This window comes from Eleutherodactylus coqui, chromosome 1, assembly GCF_035609145.1.
Source record: "Eleutherodactylus coqui strain aEleCoq1 chromosome 1, aEleCoq1.hap1, whole genome shotgun sequence".
Classification (NCBI taxonomy): Eukaryota; Metazoa; Chordata; class Amphibia; order Anura; family Eleutherodactylidae; genus Eleutherodactylus; species Eleutherodactylus coqui.
The window spans coordinates 38,201,986-38,214,668 of record NC_089837.1 but is presented as its reverse complement, the minus strand read 5'-3'; the positions used below and the strand labels follow the sequence as shown (position 1 = coordinate 38,214,668).

The 12,683-nt window shown below is 49.9% G+C and overlaps 1 protein-coding gene and 1 pseudogene across 1 annotated transcript in view; both read left to right on the top strand.

The window, feature by feature from the left end:
- LOC136612155 (zinc finger protein 850-like) overlaps nucleotides 1-12,683 on the top strand; it is a 460,849-nt pseudogene that overhangs the window by 109,429 nt on the left and 338,737 nt on the right.
- The window catches only part of LOC136620239 (oocyte zinc finger protein XlCOF22-like), a 31,043-nt gene continuing 20,305 nt past the window's right edge, over nucleotides 1,946-12,683 (top strand). Inside the window, exon 1 of the mRNA XM_066594946.1 lies at nucleotides 1,946-2,118. Within this exon, the coding sequence (XP_066451043.1) occupies nucleotides 1,971-2,118 (148 nt within the window). The 5' untranslated portion in view covers nucleotides 1,946-1,970. The remainder of the gene's footprint in view (nucleotides 2,119-12,683) is intronic.

Here is a 12,683-nt window from a genome sequence, read left to right as displayed (position 1 = left end):
AATACTCTCATACTCTGAAGTGCAGACAAAGCTGAGAACCGCCACTAACTTACTCAATAAACTAAACGTGATGGCCGACCTCTGATCTGCGGCAAAAGCAACCGTTTTAAAACCGCGCGTCAGAAGCTTAATTTACTTATATGAATTAATTGGCGTTACATTCAACCATTTCTGAAAAAAGGATATACCTGCCAAAAGCTTCATAACAGAGTTATAAGCCAACCCCGACTTAATCTTTGAACATAAAAAAGAAATGCAAACATTCACATCTTGTGAACTCTCATGTACTGCCTTCTTCTTGCAAAAACATCTCCAAGCTTCATTATACTCCAACCAAGTCTTCGGCGCTACAGATCTGGACAAAAGCTGAAAAATCAACTCAGCATCAGGGCCCAGAGATGTTCGGGACATTACACACCAATTAAATCCCCTTCTGGTGCCAGCTCCCTGAAATGTAGCATCTGAAAGCAAGATAAAGTAGGGACTGAAACCTCCTGTTGACTAAGACTGCTCTCTGTGCTTTGACAAAAATGTTCTACTTTAAACAAGCCCACACGAACAGTTTCAGCAGTCTTGTAACCGGCTCTGATTTGGATACAAAACAATTCAATGCTAGTAGAACTCCTCTATTATCAGAACAAAATAACAATCTACTATTACACAACTTTTCACCCCACAGATACAATGCTACCACTAACGGGAAAACCTCTAACACTGCATTCTTCAAGAAACCTTTTGATAGCCAAGATTCATGCCATTCCTCAACAGACCACTCACTCAGCAGCCCTGCCGTATAACCACTTTTCGATTGTCCTAATCTTAACTTCAAATTCTGTGTCTGTCAAAAACTTTTTTGCCATGCGGTGGGACCATTAAAATCAGTCAGAAAGCTCAACCAGATGCTCAGATCTTCCTTCATACCTGTAGTTAATCTAACATGCAACAAAGGTGAAACCAACTCTTTCATCGCCGAAAATAAACCTCTGACAAAAATTCTACCCACTGGAATTACACGACACGCAAAAGCCAACTGGCCCGCCATTTTCTGTAGCTCTTTCAAAGTAATTTTCTTCTTGCGCAGTACACCACTGATCAAGTTGCACAATCTTTCCACTTTCTCAGCCGGCAGACGAAATTCCATGCTAATGCTATCAATAACTATCCCTAGAAACTGTAGCTCCACACAAGGCTGAACTGTCTTCTCATGAGCCAGCGGGATTCCAAAAAACTCCATCATCACACAAAAACCTCTCAAAACTTCAGCACATTTGTTACTTTCTGGATGACCTATAAACAAAAAGTCATCTAAATAATGCATAATACCAACTAAAGGGAACTCCCTGCTGACCACCCACTCTAGGAACGAAGAACATAGCTCAAAATAGTAACAAGACAGCCTAAACCCCATGGGTAATGCCATGTCAAAAAAGAAAAAAAACCATCAAACTGAAAACCTAAAGAGTTAAAGCCAGCTGCACACACCGGAAGCAATCTGAATGCTGCCTGTATATCAGCCTTAGCCATCATGGCACCTTGACCAAATCTCTATGATAAAACTAACGCTGAATCAAATGAAGCATACTTCACCACTGCCTGACCCCCATCCACGTCATCATTCAAGGAAGCATTAGGGGGAAAAGACAGGTGGTGAATGACCCGGAAAGTATTTGCTTCCTTTTTTGGCGCTAGACTCAAAGGAGATAACCTGAAATTCTCAAAAGGAGGATTACTAAATGGTCCAGCAACCGGGCCTTCTTGAATCTCCTTTAGGATTTTATCACGCACCACATCCGGATGCAACTTGACCGAACTTAAGTTTTCCACCCAATTACACCCGGAGCCTTTAAAACCTGGGATAAAAAAATCTGACTCAAAAACCTTCTTCAATGAGTTGGGCCTTCAGGCGCTCTGGGTACCGTCCTAACCACGGCAGCAGCCTTCCCAGCCTCACTGGGGTTGAGGCCTTTAACATGCAAATCCCTCGGACCAACCTGAGAGCTGGCTGCTGCAGCCTTGCGAAAGCACTTTACCACAGGGTGCAATGCATTACAGAAGGAGCACTCGTACTCCCCATTTCAAATTGGGGTATATCGCCAGCTTTTGACGAAACATTTCATCGTAAGTAAACCATGACGATCCGCCAAAGCTGCGATATGCCTCCAATATAATGTCTATATATTGCAGAATGCCTGCAGTCTTAACCGACGACTTCTCAGATAACAATGCAGCATAAATGCAAAACGCCTGCAACCACACATTGAAACTCTTGGGGCGCTTTTTTTTCTTCCTCTTCTGATTTTGCAGCCTCCTTGCCTGATGGTAATAGTGGCAAGAGTTCCACAAACTCTCCGCGCCAGATTTTCTCCTTAGTGGTTATTGGCAGGTGAAACCCCAGCGGTGTCAGCTCACAGGGCAGAGCTTCTTTAACCCATTTAGGACCAGCCACTGTATATATACGGCGGTTGGTCCTGGGCTTAGAGGACCGCCGATAGTAAAAATACAGCGGTGCTTTAAGTCTCCTGCTCTGCAATCAGTCAGAGGCAGGAACGGGTTATCAGTAGAGATGAGCGAACGTACTCGTCTGAGCTTGATACTCGTTCGAGTATTAGCGTGTTCGAGATGCTCGTTACTTGAGACGAGTACCACGCGATGTTCGAGTTACTTTCACTTTCATCTCTGAGACGTTAGCGCGCTTTTCTGGCCAATAGAAAGACAGGGAAGGCATTACAACTTCCCCCTGCGACGTTCAAGCCCTATACCACCCCCCTGTAGTGAGTGGCTGGCGAGATCAGGTGTCACCCGAGTATATAAATCGGCCCCTCCCGCGGCTCGCCACAGATGCATTCTGACAGAGATCAGGGACAGCGCTGCTGGTGCCGGAGCTGCAATAGGGAGAGCGTTAGGAGTTATTTTAGGCTTCAAGAACCCCAACGGTCCTTCTTAGGGCCACATCTAACCGTGTGCAGTAGTGTGGAGGCTGCTTTTTGCAGTGTTGCACCTTTTTTTTTTTTTTTGTATATCGGCCGTGCAGAGCATTGCGTCCTGCAGTAATTTTACATTGTCCAGGGCCAGTAGTGGTGAGGCAGGGACAGAATACATATTTAGTGTATATAGGCAGTGGGCCTTTCCAAAAACATTTGGGAAAAAAAATCTATTTGGGCTGCCTGTGACCGTCCTCAGTGTACTGTGTCTCTGCTGGGGGTGGTTGTCCTAATTCATACGCAGCCAGCTAAGTGTTACAGCAGGCTTGCGCAGAATTCTTTCCTGCCTCTGTGTTGCCTCTTACATCACCGCTGTATTCCTGTCCACAAGTGTACTGGGTCTCTGCTGGGGGGTAGTTGTCCTAATTCATACGCAGCCAGCTAAGTGTTACAGCAGGCTTGCGCAAAATTCTTTCCTGCCTCTGTGTTGCCTCTTACATCACCGCTGTATTCCTGTCCACAAGTGTACTGGGTCCCTGCTGGGGGTAGTTGTCCTAATTCATACGCAGCCAGCTAAGTGTTACAGCAGGCTTGCGCAAAATTCTTTCCTGCCTCTGTGTTGCCTCTTACATCACCGCTGTATTCCTGTCCACAAGTGTACTGGGTCTCTGCTGGGGGTAGTTGTCCTAATTCATACGCAGCCAGCTAAGTGTTACAGCAGGCTTGCGCAAAATTCTTTCCTGCCTCTGTGTTGCCTCTTACATCACCGCTGTATTCCTGTCCACAAGTGTACTGGGTCCCTGCTGGGGGTAGTTGTCCTAATTCATACGCAGCCAGCTAAGTGTTACAGCAGGCTTGCGCAAAATTCTTTCCTGCCTCTGTGTTGCCTCTTACATCACCGCTGTATTCCTGTCCACAAGTGTACTGGGTCTCTGCTGGGGGTAGTTGTCCTAATTCATACACAGCCAGCTAAGTGTTACAGCAGGCTTGAGCAAAATTCTTTCCTGCCTCTACTGTGCATTCCATAAGCGAAGTCAGCCTCCAACCACAGGCCAATAAGCGGCACATTTAATTACAGTGTTCTGTTTCTGCACTACTGGTAATACAGCATGCTGAGGGGTAGGGGTAGGCCTAGAGGACGTGGACGCGGGCAAGGATGCGGAGGTCCAAGTCAGGGTGTGGGCACAGGCCGAGCCAGTGCGGTGGCCAGGGGTAGAGGCAGGGCCAGACCGAATAATCCACCAACTGTTTCCCAAAGCGCCCCCTCGCGCCATGCCACCATGCAGAGGCCAAGGTGCTCTAAGGTGTGGCAGTTTTTCACAGAGACGCCTGACGACCGACGAACAGTGGTGTGCAACCTTTGTCGCGCCAAGATCAGCTGGGGAGCCACCACCACCAGCATGCGCAGGCATATGATGGCCAAGCACCCCACAAGTTGGGACGAAGGCCGTTCACCGCCTCCGGTTTGCACCACTGCCTCTCCCCCTATGCCCCAACCTGCCACTGAGATCCAACCCCCCTCTCAGGACACAGGCACAAGTGCCTACCGGCCTGCACCCACACCCTCACCTCCGCTGTCCTCGGCCCCATCCAGCAATGTCTCTCAGCGCAGCGTCCAGACGTCGCTAGCGCAACTGTTTGAGCGCAAGCGCAAGTACGCCGCCATGCACCCGCACGCTCAAGAGTTAAACGTGCACATAGCCAAATTGATCAGCCTGGAGATGCTGCCGTATAGGGTTGTGGAAACGGAGGCTTTCAAAAGCATGATGGCGGCGGCGGCCCCGCGCTACTCGGTTCCCAGTCGCCACTACTTTTCCCGATGTGACATCCCAGCCCTGCACGACCACGTCTCCCGCAACATTGTACGCGCCCTCACCAACGCGGTTACTGCCAAGGTCCACTTAACAACGGACACGTGGACAAGCACAGGCGGGCATGGCCACTATATCTCCCTGACGGCACATTGGGTGAATTTAGTGGAGGCTGGGACAGAGTCAGAGCCTGGGACCGCTCACGTCCTACCCACCACCAGAATTGCGGGCCCCAGCTCGGTGCTGGTATCTGCGGCGGTGTATGCTTCCTCCACTAAACCACCCTCCTCCTCCTCCAACGCAACCTCTGTCTCGCAATCAAGATGTGTCAGCAGCAGCAGCACGTCGCTAGCAGTCGGTGTCGCGCGGCGTGGCAGCACAGCGGTGGGCAAGCGTCAGCAGGCCGTGCTGAAACTCAGCTTAGGAGAGAAGAGGCACACGGCCCACGAACTGCTGCAGGGTCTGACAGAGCAGACCAACCGCTGGCTTGCGCCGCTGAGCCTCCAACCGGGCATGGTCGTGTGTGACAACGGCCGTAACCTGGTGGCAGCGCTGCATGCCTGGCCCATGTCTTTAATTTGGTGGTTCAGCGCTTTCTGAAAAGCTACCCACACTTGTCATACCTGCTCGGAAAGGTGCGCCGTCAGCGCACATTTCCGCAAGTCCAAGACGGACACTGCCACCCTGCGGACCCTGCAACATCGGTTTAATCTACCAGTGCACCGACTGCTGTGCGACGTGCCCACACGGTGGAACTCTACGCTCCACATGTTGGCGAGGTTCTATGAGCAGCGTAGAGCTATAGTGGAATACCAACTCCAACATGGGCGGCGTAGTGGGAGTCAGCCTCCTCAATTCTTTACAGAAGAGTGGGCCTGGTTGGCAGACATCTGCCAGGTCCTTGGAAACTTTGAGGAGTCTACCCAGATGGTGAGCGGGGATGCTGCAATCATTAGCGTCACCATTCCTCTGCTATGCCTCCTGAGAAGTTCCCTGCAAAGCATAAAGGCAGATGCTTTGCGCTTGGAAACGGAGGCGGGGGAAGACAGTATGTCACTGGATAGTCAGAGCACCCTCATGTCTATATCTCAGCGCATTGAGGAGGAGGGGGAGGAGCATGAGGAGGAGGGGGAAGAGACAGCTTGGCCCACTGCTGAGGGTACCCATGCTGCTTGCCTGTCATCCTTTCAGCGTGTATGGCCGGAGGAGGAGGAGGAGGATCCTGAAAGTGATCTTCCTAGTGAGGACAGCCATGTGTTGTGTACAGGTACCCTGGCACACATGGCTGACTTCATGTTAGGATGCCTTTCTCGTGACCCTCGCGTTACATGCATTCTGGCCACTACGGATTACTGGGTGTACACACTGCTCAACCCACGGTATAAGGAGAACCTTTCCACTCTCATACCCGAAGAGGAAAGGGGTTCAAGAGTGTTGCTATACCACAGGACCCTGACGGACAAACTGATGGTAACATTCCCATCCGACAGCGCTAGTGGCAGAAGGTGCAGTTCCGAGGGCCAGGTAGCAGGGGAGGTGCAAAGATCAGGCAGCATGTACAGCGCAGGCAGGGGAACATTCTCCAAGGCCTTTGCCAGCTTTATGGCTCCCCAGCAAGACTGTGTCACCGCTCCCCAGTCAAGGCTGAGTTGGCGGGAGCACTGTAAAAGGATGGTGAGGGAGTACGTAGCTGATCGCACGACCGTCCTCGGTGACGCCTCTGCCACCTACAACTACTGGGTGTTGAAGCTGGACACGTGGCCTGAACTCGCGCTGTATGCCCTGGAGGTGCTTGCTTGTCCTGCGGATAGCGTCTTGTCAGAGAGGGTGTTTAGTGCGGCTGGGGGAATCATCACGTATAAGCGTACCCGCCTGTCAACCGACAGTGCCGACAGGCTTACACTCATCAAGATGAACAAAGCCTGGATTTCCCCAGACTTCTCTTCTCCACCAGTGGACAGCAGCGATACCTAAGCAATACGTAGGCTGCACCCGCGGATGGAAGCATCGTTCTCTATCACCATCAAAAACAGGGACCTTTTTGCTTCATCAATCTGTGTATTCTATTTATCCTCCTCCTCCTGCTCCTCCTCCTGAAACCTCACGTAATCACGCCGAACGGGCAATTTTTCTTAGGCCCACAAGGCTCAGTTATATAATTTTTGTAAACAATTTTTATACGTTTCAATGCTCATTAAAGCGTTGAAACTTTCACCTGAACCAATTTTTATTTTAACTGGGCTGCCTCCAGGCCTAGTTACCAATTAAGCCACATTAACCAAAGCGATTAATGGGTTTCACCTGCCCTCTTGGTTGGGCATGGGCAATTTTTCTGAGGTACATTAGTACTGTTGGTACACCAATTTTTTTGGGCCTTTGCTTACAGTGTAATCCAATTAATTTTTTGCCCACCTGCATTAAAGCTGATGTTAGAACAGCTGTGATGGGCAATGCAATGGGATATATTTATGTACCGCCGGTGGCATCCTGGCACCCACCCATGCTGTGGGTCCACAGGGAGTTGTAACTGCATGTGTCCACTTCTAAAGAACCCCAGTCTGACTGGGGCATGCAGTGTGGGCCGAAGCCCACCTGCATTTAATCGGATGTTACCTCAGCTGTGATGGGCACTGCAATGGGATACATTTATGTACAGCCGGTGGGTTCCAGGGAGCCACCCATGCTGTGGGTGCACACGGAATTCCCATTGCGGAGTTGTACCTGCCTGTGACTATTTATAAAAAACCGCGGTCTGACTGGGGCATGCAAACACCTTGACAGAATGAATAGTGTGTGGCACATAGGTTCCCCATTGCTATGCCCACATGTGCAGCTCCTGATGGCGGTGGCACAGGATTATATTTCTCATTGCTTCTGTACAGCATTTTGGGCTATCGCCCCGCCCCTTTTAAAGAGGGTTGCTGCCTAGCCGTGCCAACCCTCTGCAGTGTGTGTCTGCGGTTCCTCCTCATGGCAGATGCACTTATAAATAGACATGAGGGTGGCGTGGCATGAGGGCAGCTGAAGGCTGCGCAGGGACTTTGGTGTGCGCTGTGGACACTGGGTCGTGCGGGGGGGGGGGGTTGGGGTTGGGCAGCATGTAACCCAGGAGAAGTGGCAGCGGAGTGTCATGCAGGCAGTGATTGTGCTTTGTTGGAGGTAGTATGGTGCTTAGCTAAGGTATGCATTGCTAATGAGGGCTTTTCAGAAGTAAAAGTTGTTGGGAGGGGGGGGGGCACTCTTGCCGCTATTGTGGCTTAATAGTGGGACCTGGGAACTTGAGATGCAGCCCAACATGTAGCCCCTCGCCTGACCTATCCGTTGCTGTGTTGTTCCCATCACTTTCTTGAATTGCCCAGATTTTCACAAATGAAAACCTTAGCGAGCATCAGCGATATACAAAAATGCTCGGGTCGCCCATTGACTTCAATGGGGTTCGTTACTCGAAACGAACCCTCGAGCATCGTGATAATTTCGTCCCGAGTAACGAGCACCGGAGAATTTTGGTGCTCGCTCATCTCTAGTTATCAGCTGTTAGTGACAGCTGACAACCCGGAGCAGAAGGCAGGAGGGGTTTTTAACCCTTCCTGCCTTCTGCTTCCCCAATATACAGTGCTCAATGAGCACTGTATGGGCAAAGTGAAAGTAAGATGGACTTTCACTACGGGAGCCTCGGGGGGTCTTGTGACCTCCCGGGATTCCCTGCTACTGCAGAGCTGGAGGGTCAGACTTAGACCCTGGCAGCTCTGCAGGTGACTAATGTCACCACAGAGGTTGCTTTCCCCTGTAACTGAGGATCCTATGGACGCCCCAGCTACAGTGGGAAAATGTCAAACAAAGTAAAAAAAAAAAAGTGAATGTCCCCCAGAGGTCTTATATGACGTCATAGGGGACATAGATAGTAAAAAACACAACTACATAAATAAGTAAAACAAAATAACAGAATAAAACAACAATACATAGATAAGAAAGAGAATAACACAAAGCCGATGCCAGCAAAAACTGTCGCCGTATACGCCCTGTAAACCCAAACCATACATACTATATATCAAAACGTCCGAAACAAATAGAGGAACCCATTTCCATACTTTATTTTAGTGTAAATATAAAAATAATTTTTTAAAAATCTATAAATGTTAAAAAAATCATTTTTTTAGCATTTTACCCCCAATAAAACTAAAAAACGGAAAAAAAAAGTCAGTGAAAAACATATTAAAAAAATAGAACTATATGTCGAGGAAAAAATAACGCAGCAAAAATAATTTTGTTAGCTAAAGGAAAAAAATGGAGCAGCAAAACCGCCACATGGGTAAAATCCCTAAAAACGGTCTGGTCCTTAAGGTACAAAACAACCTGGTCCTTAAGGGGTTAAAACACTGTGAGCTCACACCAGCCTTGTTAAAGGGGTTGTCTCACGAAAGCAAGTGGGGTTATACACTTCTGTATGGTCATATTAATGCACTTTGTAATATACATCGTGCATTAATTATGAGCCATACAGAAGTTATTCACTTACCTGCTCCGTTGCTAGCGTCCCCGTTGCCATGGATCCATCTAATTTCGCTTTCTTCTGGCGTTTTTAGACGCGCTTGCGCTATGCGGTCTTCTTCCTGGTGAATGTGGCCGCTCGTGCCAGAGAGCTGGTCATCATAGCTCCGCCCCATCACGTGTGCCGATTCCAGCCAATTAGGAGGCTGGAATCGGCAATGGACCGCACAGAGCCCACGGTGCACCATGGGAAAGGGCCTGCGGTGCATCGTGGGTGAAGATCCCGGCGGTCATCTTGGTGAAGGAAGAAGTAGGAAGAAGGAAGACGTCGCAGAGCTGGGATTCGGGTAAGTAATATATATATATATTTTTTTTTTTAACACATCCATTGGGGTTGTCCTGCGCCGAACAGGGGGCCTATGGAAAAAAAAAAAACCCGTTTCGGCGCGAGACAACCCCTTTAACCATCAATGGGACTGCTGGTGCAGCTATCCATGACACTGCTGGGGACTCATCCTGCACAGTTAACCCTCTATTTAACCCCACTGACTGCTGCATCCCTGAAGCACCCGCCTGTAATAACCCTCTCAGGGTCAGCAAAACACTATCTAATGATGCTAGCGTATTAGCAGACGCCAGCAATGGCTGCCATAAACCTTCGTTGCCAGAGGGCAGCGAAAAACACTACCCTCCAGAAGTCTCACCACCACTGGAGCTCACCGCTGCTGTCATCTGGATGGCTGGCCCTTCAGCTGCTGTGGAGCCCAACGGTGTCCTCCTGGAACTGTCCTCCGCTGGCTTGGGACGCTGTGGGGAAACTGATGGAGAATAGCGCCTGCTGCTCTTCCGTGTTTGCTTACTCCTAGCATCTCCACAACACCTGCTACTAAAGCTTCCGGCGGGCATCCAGTCAGCCCCTCCGACGCCAACTTCCTTTCAGACGACCTCTTTCTTGCACTGGACGATGCTGCAGCACTTCTAGTGGAGTCCCTCCTGGGCAAAATGACCGCTGACCCCATACCTCCGTCATCCTCCGGCTCACTTGCCTCAGAGGCTAAAAGGGAGATATCCTCCAGGCTGGCAGGTAAGGCAGACCCACCTGCAGCAGGAACTTCCAGGCAACGTCTCAGCCACTCCTCACCCCCTGCAGCCTCCGCTCTCACTATCAGCTGCCTCAGCAAGTCCTCCATCACACAGCTGGCAACCTTGAATGCTGTGAGGAAAACTGTGACAGGATTCTGCAGCTTGACTTAAAGGAGATGTCTCATGAAAGCATGTGGGGTTATATACTTCTGTATGGCCATATTAATGCACTTTGTAATATACATCGTGCATTAATTATGAGCCATACAGAAGTTATTTCACTTACCTGTTCCGTTGCTGGCGTCCTCGTCTCCATGGATCCGTCTAAAATCGCCTCTTCTGGCGATTTTAGACGCGCTTGTGCAGTCCGGGTCTTCTTCTTTTCTCAATGGGGCCGCTCGTGCAGGAGAGCTGCTCCGTGTAGCTCCGCCCCGTCACGTGCCGATTCCAGCCAATCAGGAGGCTGGAATCGGCAATGGACCGCACAGAAGCCCTGCGGTCCACTGAGGCTGAAGATCCCGGCGGCCATCTTCACAAGGTAAGTATGAAGACGCCGGACCGCGGGGATTCGGGTAAGTACTATCTGTTTTTTTTTTTTTAAACGTCTGCATCGGGTTTGTCTCGCGCCGAACGGGGGGGCTATTAAAAAAAAAAAACCCGTTTCGGCGTGAGACATCTCCTTTAATGATATCTCCTCTCTTGTTTGCCGCTCAAACCTCCACCAATCACAGCCTGTTGCTAGGCCTTTGCCTCACAGAGACGTTCTCTCCTGATAGGTCACTGCCATTATCTTCTTGATAGAGATGAGCGAACGTGCTCGGCCCCGCCCCTTTTTCGCCTGAATACCGCGATTTTCGAGTACTTCCGTACTCGGGCGAAAAAATTCGGGGGGCGCCGTGGCGGCGCGGGGGGTTGCTACCCTCCGCACCGCCGCGCCTCTCCCCGCCCCCCGGCGCCCCCCGAATCTTTACGCGCGAGTACTGAAGTACTCGAAAATGGCGGTACTCGGGTGCGTAAGTACTCATTACGAGTACGTTCGCTCATCTCTACTTCTTGACCAATCATTCTCTGTTGCCAGGCTTCCCAGCTTCCATAGCAGACTCTTCATATTATAGCTGACCCTAGAGTGACTTAAAAACAGGTTAGAACCCCCCCCCATCCCCAATACAAACCATTTCCGTCTACCTTTTCTTAAAGTTATTAACCCTTTCTGCCCCCAGATTCCATGAGGCCTCAGTCCCCTAGCATACTTCTACCGTACATTATTCTTAACTTGACCACCCCATGTGCGTCCTTTCTGGTTGCGGAGCCCAAACCACCTGCCTTGCTCTCGGTTCAGACATGCAGGTACATCCGCGTCCGCGTCCTCGACCCTTACCCCTACTCCTCATCATGGTGGATTAAGGATAGAGCAGGGCCCAAATAAATTACCCCACTGTACAGCACTGACAACTGGGCCTTAGTTTACCGCACAGAGAGACTTGTAGATAGCGGAGCCTCTATGCTGTGACTTGAAAAAAGTAACCCGCTGTCTTGCACTGATACCTAGCGGTAATTTACTGCTCGCAGAGACTTGTAGATTATAGAGGCTGTATGGAGGGGGAGAAGACTGTAAAGCCAGTGGATAGTGCTGGTAACTGCGGCGATCTCAACCCCACCAGCGGAAAGGGTATTGTGAGACGCTCTGCACAGCGGCTGAGCTGAAATACTTTGCAGTGGCCCCGGTAATATTACAGTACTATTTAGCGGTGAGACCGCGGTCTAATTCACTGCAGACACAGATCGGTATAAATGAGGTAGTTCGCAGCAGGCTAGGAATAATTGGAGTGCACTTTCACGGTGAGAGCATTATTGTACGGCACTGCAGCCAGAAAAAAGTCTAACTGAAAGGCTGCAAACAGGCCTAGCTGCGTAATACAAAAATGGAAGCACTACTACTCCCAGCAGGCACCAAGTAAAATGCGCACGGTGACATGTAGCCCAACGAAGGAGCTTTGCGGCTTTTGCACGGAGGATACGGACTGTACAGTGTATATAACTTTCCCTCTAGAAGTGCTGGTGCCCACCGCTCTGCGTCTAATTCACTGCAGACAGAGAATGGTATAAATGAGGTAGTTCGCAGCAGGCTAGGAATTATTTGTGTGCACTTTCACGGTGACAGCGGTATTGTACTGCACTCCAGCCAGAAAAAAATATGACGAAAGGCTGCAAACAGGCCTAGCTGCGTAATACAAAAATGGAAGCACTACAACTCCCAGTAGGCACCAAGTAAAATGCACACGGTGAGATGTAGCCCTAAGAAGGAGCGTTGGGGTTCTTGAAGACAGGACCTCTGCTAACACTTTCCCTTTATCAGCAGCAGCACTTTTCCTATACTCTG